The sequence below is a fragment of the Passer montanus genome, unplaced genomic scaffold (assembly GCF_014805655.1).
Source record: "Passer montanus isolate IOZ18808 unplaced genomic scaffold, ASM1480565v1 scaffold129, whole genome shotgun sequence".
Lineage (NCBI taxonomy): Eukaryota > Metazoa > Chordata > Aves > Passeriformes > Passeridae > Passer > Passer montanus.
The window spans coordinates 689,043-703,125 of NW_024359721.1; the positions used below are offsets into that span (position 1 = coordinate 689,043).

General features: G+C 37.7%; 1 protein-coding gene across 11 annotated transcripts in view; it reads right to left on the bottom strand.

The window, feature by feature from the left end:
• FHOD3 (formin homology 2 domain containing 3) overlaps window positions 1-14,083 on the bottom strand; it is a 372,220-nt gene that overhangs the window by 94,620 nt on the left and 263,517 nt on the right. For 8 of the 11 annotated variants that reach the window (XM_039698708.1, XM_039698703.1, XM_039698709.1 and 5 more), the window contains exons 11-12: window positions 3,409-3,507; window positions 592-969 (exon numbers count right to left, since the gene is read on the bottom strand). The exons of 2 other annotated variants lie outside the window; for them this stretch is intronic. In XM_039698708.1, coding sequence (XP_039554642.1) covers window positions 592-969; window positions 3,409-3,507 — 477 coding nt within the window. The remainder of the gene's footprint in view (window positions 1-591; window positions 970-3,408; window positions 3,508-14,083) is intronic. One more of the 11 variants, XM_039698704.1, reaches the window with a different exon arrangement.

A 14,083-nucleotide genomic window follows, 5' to 3' on the forward strand; every position in this document is an offset into this window, starting at 1 on the left:
ATGGGATGGGGAAATTAAATTTAAAAAGTAAGATAAATGCATGAGGAACAAGTAAATTCAACAGATGTTGTGGAGATACAACTGTCTATTCTGAAGTGCTTTCTTATCTTTATAGATCTCTTATTACAAGCATGAGCTGAAATTGCACATGAGATGGACATGCACTGTAATCAAACAATAAATTTATGATTTGGCAGCTCAGCCTTTGAAGCCAGGACTTCACCCCTGAATTTCAAGTGCTGATCTGACCTCTCTTGATTTCATAACAGAAGAGTCTCATTATTTTTCATGAAAACATGTCTGCAAATTACACTGTTGTACATGAGAGCAAAATGGTGCTCTTTTCTGTGATCTCCCAAACCAAGGGTTATTTGCCCACTGCTTACAGAGGAGGCCAGGATATTTATTAACTACAGACCTGGAAGAAGAGTAATGATGTCAGCAAATCAAAATACAGGCTTACATGGCTAAAATTAGTACAACATGTTCTGGAAATAATACAACAAATAGAGTAGCATTATTAGCACTGTAAAATTCTTGAAAGGTTTTATTACTTTATCTAAAAATTATTGTATGCTATATAAAATCTACCTGTTTTCCCTCATCATTTCTGCTTCCTTCTCTTTCACAGATGCTGGAGAGTCTTCAAAGTCATACGAGAAGAGATGAAAAGGAGTGTGTGGTACATAAGGTAATTTCTCCACTGTTGGAGATGCCTTTGGAGTAATGGATGCTGAGGAATTTTGGGGAGAGCTCAGCAATGCTGTTGCAGGTGAAGATGGTGATGAAAGGACAGAATTATGATGAGAGACAGATGAGTCAGGCACAGAAGAGGAGTTGCTAGAAAAGCTCTTTGCTCTAGAGCAGGTGAGAGGCCTCTCAGCTGGAGAAATGGCACTGGAGACAGCTGAAGAGTCAGAACACTGTGAAAAGCTTTCCTTCACAATCTCATGAACATCTGGAACCTCACTGCAGGAGGAAAAAATCATTAGAAAGGGAAGCAGAGAGAAAAATGGGGTGAAGGGAGATCACAGATAGTATCACTTGCAGGGGAAAAAAAAAGAAGAAGAGTTAGAAGAACAAAAACTTCCAAAATTTAGACAATCATCACATCTTTTTAAATAAAGATAACTCACATCTTTGTATCCCAGTGGGATTCTTCATGTTGTTGGAAGGACTGGGGGAAAGAAGCAACTCATTCTACAGGAAAAGAGGGGATTTAACCTATAGGCTTCAGAACTAATTTTCATGAGCCTTTTCACACCTATTTCTGGAAAAATTTTCATATATTTCAAGCTAGGTTTTAAACACAGCTGTCAGAGCAGTACAAAGCAGCCTGAGCACACTGGAAAATACTCCATGGAGTACAGATGCTTCAAGATACAGTCTGCAGGACTGCTTCTCCAAGTCCAGAGATCTTATATAGATATCTGGACTATGTGATATCTGACTATCATCCACCCTGGGAATCTGATCTTTTTACTAAAAATGTTCATCCAACAAAGATGAAAATAAAAAAGTACTCAATTAGCACTGTTCTGTAAAAATTCAAGTTTAGAATTATTTCAAAAGCAACACCTTAACAGATATTTTTTCTAGGTATGAAGGCACTAATTTCTGGTTTCTCTGAGTATCAGCATTCCAGGCTGGTCTTTCATAGAGACTTGCAGAGTTTGCATCAAAGAAAAGAGAAAACACATCTGCTTTGCTCTACTGAAGGCAGACGTTGGTGAGTGACAGAAGGCACAAAGCAGGTGAAAAGCCATGGGATCTGCACTGCAGGGTGTCTGTTTTCACTAGTAACTCCAGCACAATCACTGTGCATGGGCTTTGGTCTGGATCATTAATGTGGCTGATTTCATCCTCCTAAGACTACTTCTGCAATCCCCCAGCTGGCATGGAAGGCACAGTCCTTATTTGAGGACTGTGGGCTTGGCACAGCATAGGCAACAAAAACACAACTTATGTTAGATATGTTGGGATCTTATGCAATTAATCATCAGGTTTATACCAGGTAATTGTTCTCACAATGGAAAATCTGGAAACTTTGATCTACCGCACCTGCTGTGCTTGACAGGAGACACTGAAGCCGTGCCAGTCCTACCTGTCAGCATCTAACACAAATAGCCACATTACAGATTTTTTTTTATGCTGCAGCGACAGTGAAAGAAGGTACTTAGGAAAGTCATGGGAATATAATCTAGTTATCTTAAAGAGATAATTGTCTTAAAAAGACCAATGATCTAAAAACACATTATGCTCTTCACATTTCTTAGTGAGGCTCTTCCTCACTTTTTAAAGCAGTGTTTTAGTATACTCATGAGATTTACCAGTAACTTGTGTCTTAGCTTTGACTTTTAAGAATCAGATTTGAGGAAATTATCACTTAATTTTGAAGTTTCAGGCAGCCATTGGCAAGATTTGCAGACTGGAAGATAATAATAACAAAACTACAGTATTTTCTTTGGAATTCACACATTAAACAGTTTCCTTTCTTCCTTCTGTGCTGTACAGTGTCTGCATGAATGTGGTTTATTAAAAAAATAAATTCCAATCTCATTTGCTGAGTTGCAAAGCCAAATAATTTAACCTAAATCAAATGACTGTCCGGAACAAAGAATGTATTTTTTTGCTTTCAGTTTATTAGGATCAAGTTGCCAAATGCCAAAATCATATATATGATATATAAGTGGAATATTTTTACATATTAAGTAATAAGTGGATTATATATAAGTGGAAAATTTTTACACAAGAGTATTGATAGGTGATGAAGAATATTGATTGGTGATTTGCTTGTATCTGTATATACTCAGATAAGCAGACATTTATAATATTTTATATATACATATATATGTATATTTGTATATATTATATACACATGTATATCAGTTTTGCCTCAAAGTAATTCTTTGGTATTAAAACATGAACAAAACTTATATGGAATCTAAGGCAGCATTCAAAAATGTCAATTTACTGCATAGCAACAGATATTCCTAACAAAGTAGTACTGTGAAGATAGGGATGAAAACCTAAGAAACCAAGCAACATCCTCAGCTAAGCATTGCAGTGTTTCATCATTGCCTCAACTAGCAAGTTAAACCAAACCATGCTCAAAGTTACGCTTTTCACTAAAGCTTTTAGGATTTGTGAGCATCATCTAAAGGGAGTGAGTGCAGACAGCTCATAGTGCACTGAACCTATATAATTAAGTGTTTCCATTAGCACTGCCACCCCCCAGCCCCTTCCCCAAAGCTTTTAAATGCAAAAAATATTTTTTGCATAATGGGGGTGGCTTTAACGGGTGATCAAGGAATGTGAGTGAAAAGGTGGATGCCGCTGCACACTGTGCTTGTGAGTTCACGCCAGAGCCTGAAGAAAAGGTGGAGGGACAATTCTGAATCCTGGTACCTGGCTTTGACCTGCCTAATGGCCTCTTCCTCCCCCTCATCCTCAGTATTGGGCTCTGTGACTGGCTGTTCTTCTTCCTCCTCTTCATACTCGTCCTCTCTGAGGTCAGACCAAGGAAAAAGGCATGCAGTGGGATGGAAAGAAAGAAAGTGGAAGAGAAACAACATGAGTCCCCAGGAAAAGAAATGCAATGAAGTTAGGAATGGAAGGAAGAGATTGATGAAGAGGGAGTTATGGGCCTCTTATATTAGCTACCTAAAACTTCCTGCTAAGCATGTGCTTGCACAAGGGTAGCTACCGATATAAAACTGCTATCCTCTCCCCTATTTACATTTTTTTACTATTATTTGAAGATTCAAAGCTGCTATTGATTTTTCTTGAGCTTTACTTTCCATTTGCAGCTGCCCTACCTGCAGAGGCATTAATGGAAAGCATTCATGACAATAGCAATGTTCAACTCATTAGTCATTAAGTTGTGTCTTTTTGGCCTAAGGACAGTACACACTGTGCTGGCATGGGGCAGCTGGCACTGGACATCACTCTTCCTAAATTAACCCAAATAAAACATTCCTGCTAAGTAACCAATAGTTCAACTGGAAAACAGAACAGGGTGAACCCCTGAGTTAGAAATAACAGAGACCAAATCAGTTCAGGACTATTAGCAAATAGCAATATTTAAGTTATCAGATGCAAGTACAAGAATTATTTCAGTAAAGTCATTACTATGGTAAAAGCAGGATTCAGTTCAGCAGTAATTCTGGCAGGAGAGAAGTGTAAGTCATGCATAAAGCCTCCACAACCTACAAACCACACAAGTAAAATAGGAAAACTATATTAAACATAATGAAAAAGCTGTACTGTCTGCCTCCTATCCATCATATCTGTGCTTTTCACCTTCCCAAACCAACAGATTCACGGAAGATGCATTTGCAGTTGATACAGTTCTCCACTTGATTTAATGATGTATACACCATTAAGTTGTGCTCCATGCAAAAACAAAAACATACAATCAGTAATGAAGTTTGTAAGGCACTTATATCCTTGCATTTTCCTGATAGCTTGTTTTCTTTCCTCTGATTCTGAAGGGATGCTCTATGGCTTTTTTCCATTTAGAATTAGTTTCCATGTTATAAGAATAATGAATATTTACAATGTGAGGTCATGAACTCATTGAGTGCAATGCAAAAGGTCAATCCAAATCTGTTGCATTTATGTGGAGTTAGAGAATAACCAGGCAAATGGCATCACCTGGAACTTTTCCAATACACTGGCAAACATTTAGAGAGTAAATGCTTTCAACCATTCCTAAGGTGGCTTAGTGACATAGCCATCTCAGTTGTCATCTCATCATCTCCCTGTCCTGCCCACAAATATATACCTCCCTTACACAGACACCTCTCAACTTTCACACATTTACTCATTTACTGGAAAAAAGAAAATAAAGAGTTGAACCAGGGAGCACTCATATAATCCCTTCTTACTAGCTCAAGCTCTACTATTTCCTGTGAAGGGAAACTTCTGTATCTTCTTGTCCTACAGCACTCAGATTTAAGAAATAGCTCATGAAGCTCTGTAGGATCTTGGTTTTCTGTTTAGAGCACAATGCATCCTATAATGCTGGCAGCACAGCTATTGCTTATATGAACAAGTGTCCCCATTATTGCTGTGTTTAAAGCTCCCACCAGGATTCCACATTGGCGATGTCAAAATTTCTTCTCTCCTCAATCGTCTCAAAATAGCAAAAATCATTCGTGAAATACTCATTTGATTTGGTGGATCTCATAAATTTGAAAGAGTTCTTTGAGAATTTATTCCACCTTATGAAGGCATGGCTAAAATAACAGGAGTTTACACAGCATGGAGAAAGGAGCTGAAAAAAAAATTTAGAGATTCCAGAGTGATAATTCTTCTGTCACGCCAATGGCTCCTTCCTCAAAGGGTCCTTCAGTTCTAGGTCAAAATCTCAGAAGGAGCTTTGATTGGAAAGCTCTTTTCTTTTGCTAATATTAAGTGCAGGATGGCAGCAACTACATGGCAAGTGGTTGGAAAAGCCAGAGGAAGGATCTGGCTCTGTGTGACTTGGTAGCAGAGATGATTGGTGTGCACAGAGGCAGGCATAGCCTCCAATCTGGGCAGCCAATGTGGTCAAGAGAAACTTGCACAAAGAACATAAGTGATCGCATAGGGGAGATGCTCAGCACTCTTTTAGCAACTAAACTCACAGTTTCAGAGTCCTTGAGTATCCCCAGAAGGGGGCTCAGATACAGATCAGAGGAGAGGGGTAAGCTCACAGGCAGGAATGATGTGTGCTCTTTTAAACAAAGCAACAGTGGCAGCCATTTCAGCCTTGTCAGAGGACAGATATTCTGTCCAACAAAACAGGTAGTACCTGCTAACTAAGTCTTTCCTAAAAGGTAGAAAAGGAACATTTCCTTATGAATATTTATCAAAATGGGAAAACACTAACTAGAGTCAGATGCTCAAACACAACAGCAGACAGGTTTGTGAACTCATGTGAACTGCTCAGAGTTATATGTTCATTTTGTATGCAGTGGAGAAGGGATGGTGTGGAAAAGTTCATTGTCCCTCTCACATACAGATGCAAATTTGTAGTCAATGCAATAGTGGAATTAAATGAAAAGGACTCATAGGGAGGTTTCCAATTAAATGAGGTTGCAGAAGCCAGCATGATTTTTAGTAGCAGAGAAAATTGTCCCGTTTACAAAAGGCAAATATTTACCCAGTGGCAGGAGGAAGGCCTTCAGCTAATGTTGAAGAATCAGATACATTCAGCTAACCTTAAGGCTATTCCTGAGTTACTTCAGTTCCATGACAAAAGCATCAGGTTAGAAATATTTAAACAAAAGCTTTATAGAACTGAAAAAAATTTCAAAACAATCACTCTGTTTATTTTCATCTTTAAAATGCAATACTGCTCCAGGCTAAAAAAACTAAACAAATAAACAACCCCTCCCCCCCACTAATCTTTATAAAGTGTGTCATTGGTCATGGCAACTAATAAACATCTTCTAAGGCACAGGTTTTGCTTTGTTGTTTCAACTAAAATTAAAGTATTTATAGCCCCTTAAAATAATGTGCATATTAAAAAAGACTACGAAAATGCAGTTTATGGAGAGAGAACCACTAGATGGCAAAACAAAATAATGACAAAGGGTTTAGAATTAAAGGATTAACTTCCCTCCTTTTCAGAATGCAAATTTTCCCAGCTGATATTAAATAGCTATTCAAAGCTGCAAAGAGAAAAGCACTAATAAACACAGACTTATGAAAAGAAATTATAAGAAATGTACTCTTCTACAAGTTTAGCTGAAGGCAGGGACAGAGTCCTTGTGATGCCAGGCCTTGCACCTCACACACATCTAACATATTAAAAGTTGGATGATTTTAAAAGTAAGAGCACCCTGAAGACAACGGCTCTTAGTCTACAAGAACTCAAAGCACCAAAACTTGCTCTCTATCCCACTGGACGCTGGAGCTGAGTAATGTGTACAAGGTTTTCTATAGTCTCTGTCTTCTCCAGGCTCTCCTCAGTCTCTTTGCAGAGTTTTGATGAAGGCAGCTTGAAAGAACTTAGGATTTCTTTCTAGCTTGTAGCCCAGAAACACAAGTTTCTCACTCCTCGTCTCCAAAAAAAACCATAAAGTTAGAGCTAAAAGAAAAATCAAAGGCTGTCCTGAAGGAACAAAAAATGCCCCAAAACAAGCAAACAATCCCAAACAAACCAAACAAAAATCCATACCAACAAAATAAGCATGAGCACAGAAACATTCTCCTTTGCTCCACTTCAAAGAAAATGTTGAAAAGGTAAGATATGCTTCAAATAATTTTAATTCAGGATGGATTTAAACAGTAATGAACAAGAATATAGAACAATTGAAAAAATTATCATCTTGCCACAATTAGGCTGCCAAGACTTTGGTCAGCACATACAATGCACATAGAAGCTAACTCATGAGAACTAGCAGATGATCTTTAGGTCCCTTCCAACACCAACCATTCTATGATTCTATGACCAGGACTATAAGCCACATTCAGTGAAATAAGGCCACCATTACCCTTTTCACAATATTATTTTAAATGGCATACTACAGCTGATCTCATAAACTTTCCTTTCAAGGTTGTTTTCCACTCTCTCTCCTGAAAACCTCTGACCTCTTTTACCTCCTGCACAGCGGCATCCCTGAACTTCAAGTGAACAAAAAAACCCCTGAAAAATTTTCCATCAAGGAAAGATGTAAGTCACAGCAGATGCAATTTTATTTTCTCTTGCCATTGCTTGCCATTTTCTTAAATTTATGAGTTCAATTCCACTTTTATAGCTTAGATGGCACAATTCGTAACCATATTCCTAAATCCTTGTAAAATAAACAAATGCTTTGGGTACACTTCTGTTGCTTCTTCTTTTTTTTCTATCCTAGCTGCCAAAACAGATTCAACTAGTCCTTTAGGTGAAAGCTAAAAGTGGTAATAATTCAAATTCAACACTTGTAAGTCTGTATAAAGATAAGGCAATACACTTTCCTCCTCCATTAAAATAAAACTAAAGAAACCAGCTATTAACCCCACTACCTATTTCTATTCCACTGCAGTTGGTACAATTATGTGAAGATGAAATTACATGAAATAATATGGATAACAATGTACTTACAAAGCCTCAAAATCTGACTTTTTGCATACAGGAAGACTAAGGTGATTAATTACAAAGGTCAAAAGGAAATGATCCTGGTATTTCTGCCCTAAATAAAGAAAACAGTTCAGAAAGAAGGTGAGGCAATGTCAAATGCTGTGAAGTACATACACTCACTATGCTTTCATATCTGTCCTTTATCTTTAGGTTCCTGTTACTTTTTATCCCTAAATTATGGTCAGCAACAGCTTTGCACACCTAAATAATAACTAGGCAATGCCTCCAGACTTGTTTAACCGCTGCAGTTGGTTTATATAGGACACATCAAAGCAGAGCAAGACAGCAGAACATTGCTTAAGATGCTGGCAAGGCTTTGCAAAGACTTCAGGAGTCACAACTCTCTGATCATTGAACAGCATTGCTGTTTGTACATTTCTAAGAGCAGAGAGGTAAAGAAACAGAATAATGATGCAGACAGACTTTTGGACCAATATATACTGAAACATATACAGAAAGAGAGAAGAAATGTTATTTTCAGAGCTTGGAAGAACACACTGGTTAACAGTTGAAGGCCACTGTTATTCACTCTTCAAAGGGAAATGGCATCCTACCAAGCTGCTGTCTTTCCCACCTCCTACCACTGCCCCCACCCTGGCCCTTGCATCCTGTGTGTAAAAAACCTTTCCTGTTCTCAGAGGATCATGTTTACAAACACTGGGAACACACTGAAGAGGTGAACTCTCTAAGGCATGTACACTCCAGTGGATAAGACAGTACCATAATGATCAAAAAAAATGCATTCACACCCTGGTCTGGCATTGCATTTCCTCAGGTAGCTCATGAAAGCCAAACACACAGTGGAAAAAACCAAAGTAAAATAATTAGGCTAAGTCATGCTGTGATTTCATTTGCCATGCAGCTATAATCTATTTAAACTTCAGTGTTTTCTTGATTCTTCCTCAAGTCCAAATAGGAAAATCTACCATTGCCTTTCCAGCAAAGTGCACTGCTGTTAACTGGACTCTGCAAGTGTACCAAGCATAAAACATTTCCTTCAGCAAGACATGCAGTCAGAAGAGAGTATCCCTACTAGAAAACCTGACACATCTACGAGATGTTTTAATTCATATTAAAAAAAGCTGATATCAACTTGAAACAGTAATTGGACCTGGACCTGAGATACTCATCAAGTTGTAAATTTTAAATTTCTTTGTTATTATTACTTACTGGGTTGGTAAGTCAGTCAATCCCTATCTATATATCAGTGCAGTCCTTTTTTATGGTATGGCTTAAAAAATTTTTTTTCTTAACCTATTTTATACATTTTCCTCTACCGCAATGGGAGCTTCCAAGATATTCTTACAAAGAGTAAGATTGCAAATTTCACACTTTTAGGGTTCTCCTTTAGAATCTGCTTGACTTAATGCTTCAAATCCTACCTGCACTGGAGAAATTAATGTGTTATCCTGCTCCAAACCTAAAATAGCAGGTTGGATTTTTATATGGTATTGTTGTCAAAAACTAATAAAGATTTGATGCTACGAACAGACAATACCTTGGCTACCTTACCAAGCCATTTCATTTCATAGATCAATCTTTCCAAAACCTCTTCTTTTTTATATCCCATTTTCATTTTCACCCATACCAACCAAACAGTGAAAAATTATTATCTCTCTCGTAACTGATCATATGGCATTAAATGTCAAAGCACACCCAAATGCTAGGTGGCTCAGCTCATGTGTATGTCTATGTCTGTGTACACATATCATGAATTAAAGAGGTTCACATCCACAGATATGTGCCTGCGTGCTTATCCTGGAGATGTTTTCTTTGTCTAATTTCATGCCTCACTTGTTTAAAATATCTAAAACTAGGAACCCGAGACAAACATCAAGGAAAAAAAAAACCCAAAGTGTTTCTTTCTATTGCAGCAATAAAAAGGAAATGAACTTCTTCTCTCATGTGGGCCTTTAGTAATCTATACCACAACCTGTGTCTTACATCAAATGATGATGTTGAGACTCCCCACTTTGCTGTTTCATACCTATATATCACTCATCATATTTGACACCGACAGCAACTCTAAGAGTTCCTAAATAAAATAAAATAAACTCCACCTGCCACCATATCTTTGATCTATACCTATTAAGTATTTATACAATCAAATCTTTTGTTATAGTGTTGTGGAAAGTCACCAGAACTTGAAACATCATGACAAAAGCTAGAATTTTCCATAGTAAATGCTAGAGAAAAAGAAAAGATTAGTTATGGTTTGGAATGTCTGAAAACATGGAAAATCATGCTAATAATAAAAACAAGTCTCAGCTGTATCTTGGGCAAACCAACCCTGCAGCCCTGGCTCTACATGAAGCAATTTGAACAATCAGTTAATGAGGCCTAATAAGCAAACTAAGGTCTGTGCTGCTGGTTAGAAACTCATCAGGAATCCAAAGATGAGCCAAAAAAATGCTTAGCATCAGAGGCTCAGCTGTATTCATTGTTTTCTGGTAAAACCAAAATAGCATCACGATCCCTGCCTGCATCTTGGCAATCCTCAAACATCAGAAACATGCATTTTCTAACAAAGAGGACCTTACAACTTCTCAGCACAGCTTTCCTTTATTTAGACAACTATTTCCCTGTTTTCTTCTAGGACCATAAAGGGTGTTAAAGACCTTGAGCCCAGGGTGCACCATGCAATGGAGCTGTGTCCAGCTGGCCTAGGAATTTGTGGGCAACTTTGGAATTCCCTGTGCTACCCTTTGCTCAGAGGAAGAGTTCTGACAGGCTTCCAGGCAGGACCCTAAAAAAAGCAAAGTCCATAGATACATAATACCCTATTGGCTACTTTGTTGTTTTTACCTTATAAAATTAGCTCTCCTGAAGGCCAGCTTTCTTCAAATTTAAAAATCTGGAAGCCTCAGGTGGACCTGAACAGTTGGTCTTCCTCATATCTTTTTAGCTTCATAACCATGAAGCTTAGTAGACCTACTAAGAGAAAGCTTCCTAAAGCCAGCTTTGGTTACTGATGCAGAATGCACTGATGCAGGCTCCACTCTGGTAAGTTTTTAAGATGGCAGTCAGTTATTTCATTTGTTAGGTGTCAAACACAGGAATACTGAAAAGAAAGTTCTAACCATGGCCAAGTTATCTCTAGCTGAATGTATTTAGTGTTGTAAGATCAATCTTAGCAATTCTTTGGTGATTTTTGATAATATAAAACAAATCAAAGCTATGGAAATAAAAAGCAGACTCTAGTAAAGAGAGGAAAATAGCTAATCCTAGCTATTTACAACTTCATAAACCTCAGTGTTTGACCCATAACTAATTCCATAGTGATGGAACTGTTCATTCAAATGCTGGTAAGAGGTGTCAGTGGAAATCTCCCAGAAGCTTACTTGAACATGTTTGCTAAGGTCTGGCTGACACAGCTCTGATGGGACACCCAGGGTGAGAGATGAGTATGGTCTCTGTGCAGTACTTAAAAAAGGGAAATGCACAGGAAAACGTGAAACATTAATTTGAAAAACTGGGAGGAGCACTTGTTTCTGGTTTGGATGTACAGAACTCAGAGAACCTGTGCTGTGCTCAAGACAGCACTGAGAACTTCTGAGCAGGCTGCCTTTTACTCTCTGAAACCCAGTCAGGATTAGATTAAAAGACAGAGAGACAGAAATTTGCCTTTTAATGCTTATTTAGCCAGAAATCACTGCATACAATAACAAAATAAATCTAGTGCAAATCCCATGCCACTCCTTGCATTTTTCTGACTCTATCCATGGTGTGGCTGGAAAAAGCTAGCTTTACTTTAAAAAGAAAACAAATAAATAAGCAACACAACCCATGAAGAATGTGTTTAAAAGTCTACTGCATAAGAAGCAGCATGCTAGACCACAGGCTGAGAGCTCTCAGTTTGGACAAGGGCAGAAAACCTTAGGAGGTAGCTCCAGCACAGCATTAAAACATCATGTTAAATAGGACCGAAGTTCCCACCAGACTTATTGGTGCTGTATGCCATCATGGTAAGAGAAAGAAGTTTTAGCAAAGCAGACCTGCTGCTGGTCAGGACAGGCATCTTAAAGTATGCTGCAGTAGGTACAGATCTTGAAATCAACCTTCAGCCTTTCTTACTTAGTAGCTGTTATCAACTTCTTTACTTATTTATTTAGTAACGGGCACATCCAGGCTGGGCTTTGCTCTCCATGAAAATTATTTTAACACAAAGCAGATTTGGATCCTTATTTGTTTTGAACCACAGGCAAAAAAACAATACATTTAGTTTGGAAAAAGGCTGCCAAGTGGATGAAAAAGGCCTGCAAGTTTTCCTTTTGGTCGCCCTTAGCATTTACTGTCAACTTTTCCCAACTCAAAACCCAAAGTCTGCTCTCAATTAGCCTGGTGTAGATCAGACCAACTCCACTGACTTCAGACAACTTTTTTGGATATATGGCAATGTGAGACAGAACAGAATTTGGCCAATATTGTCTTTTTTTTGTTGTTTTACCGGCACCACGAATTTCTCTCATTTTGGAAGACTTATCGGTTGACACAAAGCAGATGACTGTGGAAAACCTGTTTGATGTGGTAAACAAAAGCAAAGCCATTTCCAAAACAGCTGATGAGCTAAAAAGAAAAAAAAAACAACCCATGAACATTGTGGGAAGGAGAATGATGGGAAAGAACTTGAACCTTCTCCTGATTTTGGTACAGAAGTCCAAAAATAACCTAGAATATTTCCCAAAATAAAATTTAGTACAGTGTATGACTGCGACTTCAATCTCTAACCGTGTTCATCAGAAGCAATTCCACTGGGTCTAATCCACTGTAAAACCAGACATAAGACATCTGCAGCCACACACAAAGTGTAGAGCTTTCAGCAGGAACAACACAGGAAGATTATCATTAGTACTGTTACAATTCCTACTGGGAAAGAAAATGTAGTGAAGGAATAAAGACTGAAATCCATTTTGTAACTATTTTTTGGGAAATACTGCACTGCAAAAACTTACTGCCAATTTTTTTTTTCCTCAAGAGGAACCACCAAAAAGTCATTAGCAGGAGACTGTTATTTCATGGCTGAATAGAAGTCACTTTCAATTTACAGAGGTAATAAGTAATTTTTATCCATTTGTATATATTCCTCTCTACAACATTAAAAATGGAAGCAACAGGGTCATAATGAGCATTTCTTTTGACAAAATCAAGCGATGCTTGCATCATATTGTAACACAGGATTTTAAAATTTAAATACAAATTGCCACAAGATCAATCTATTGAAGTCCTTTAAACCAATAAATATCTTGCATTGAAGACCATATGCTCCAATTTGAAAATGTGATTACAGAAACTTTCTTTCCATTTAAGTCTAATTCAAACTATATAAATGTGTAAAAACCTTAAAGGACACATTCAACTTCACTATTTTTCTGCCTACACATTAATGAATAGAAGCCATAAGGCTTTTCCTTTTTTCCTTCTTGGTTGTTTTTTTTATTTTTTTTTTGGTCGCAGTTTAGCTATCAGGTGTAGAGATACTGTTGCACACATCTGGACTATTTCACTGGAAGTTGAGACTTACTGGAATAAGATAAAGCAGGAAGGCTGTTTTTCCTCTTCCTACCACAACTACAGATTCAGGCAGATAATAAATCTAAAAATGTGAAGGACAGAATCTGCTTATCTGAAAAGCTTGTTTACCAGAAACACTTTACCAGAAAAATGAGAATTATAGAAGATCCAACAGTTGACTAACTTCTTTTTATGGTAACTTAAACAATTTCACTGAGCATAGAACTTGCATCCTCAAGTCCTGAACATACTTTGTAGTCTGTAATGTCCCATAGGAAAAAAATCTGACTTGCCAGTTACAAATAATTCTCTGCCTTTATTTGCTAACAGGACTGGAGAATGGGAGTGGGGGCTGAGGCAGTATTTTCATTTAACTAATATGCAAAGTAAAGATCAGAATCATATGCATTCATAATTGAATGCCTGTTTCCTTACAAAGCCAGGTGAGCAAGTTGGACA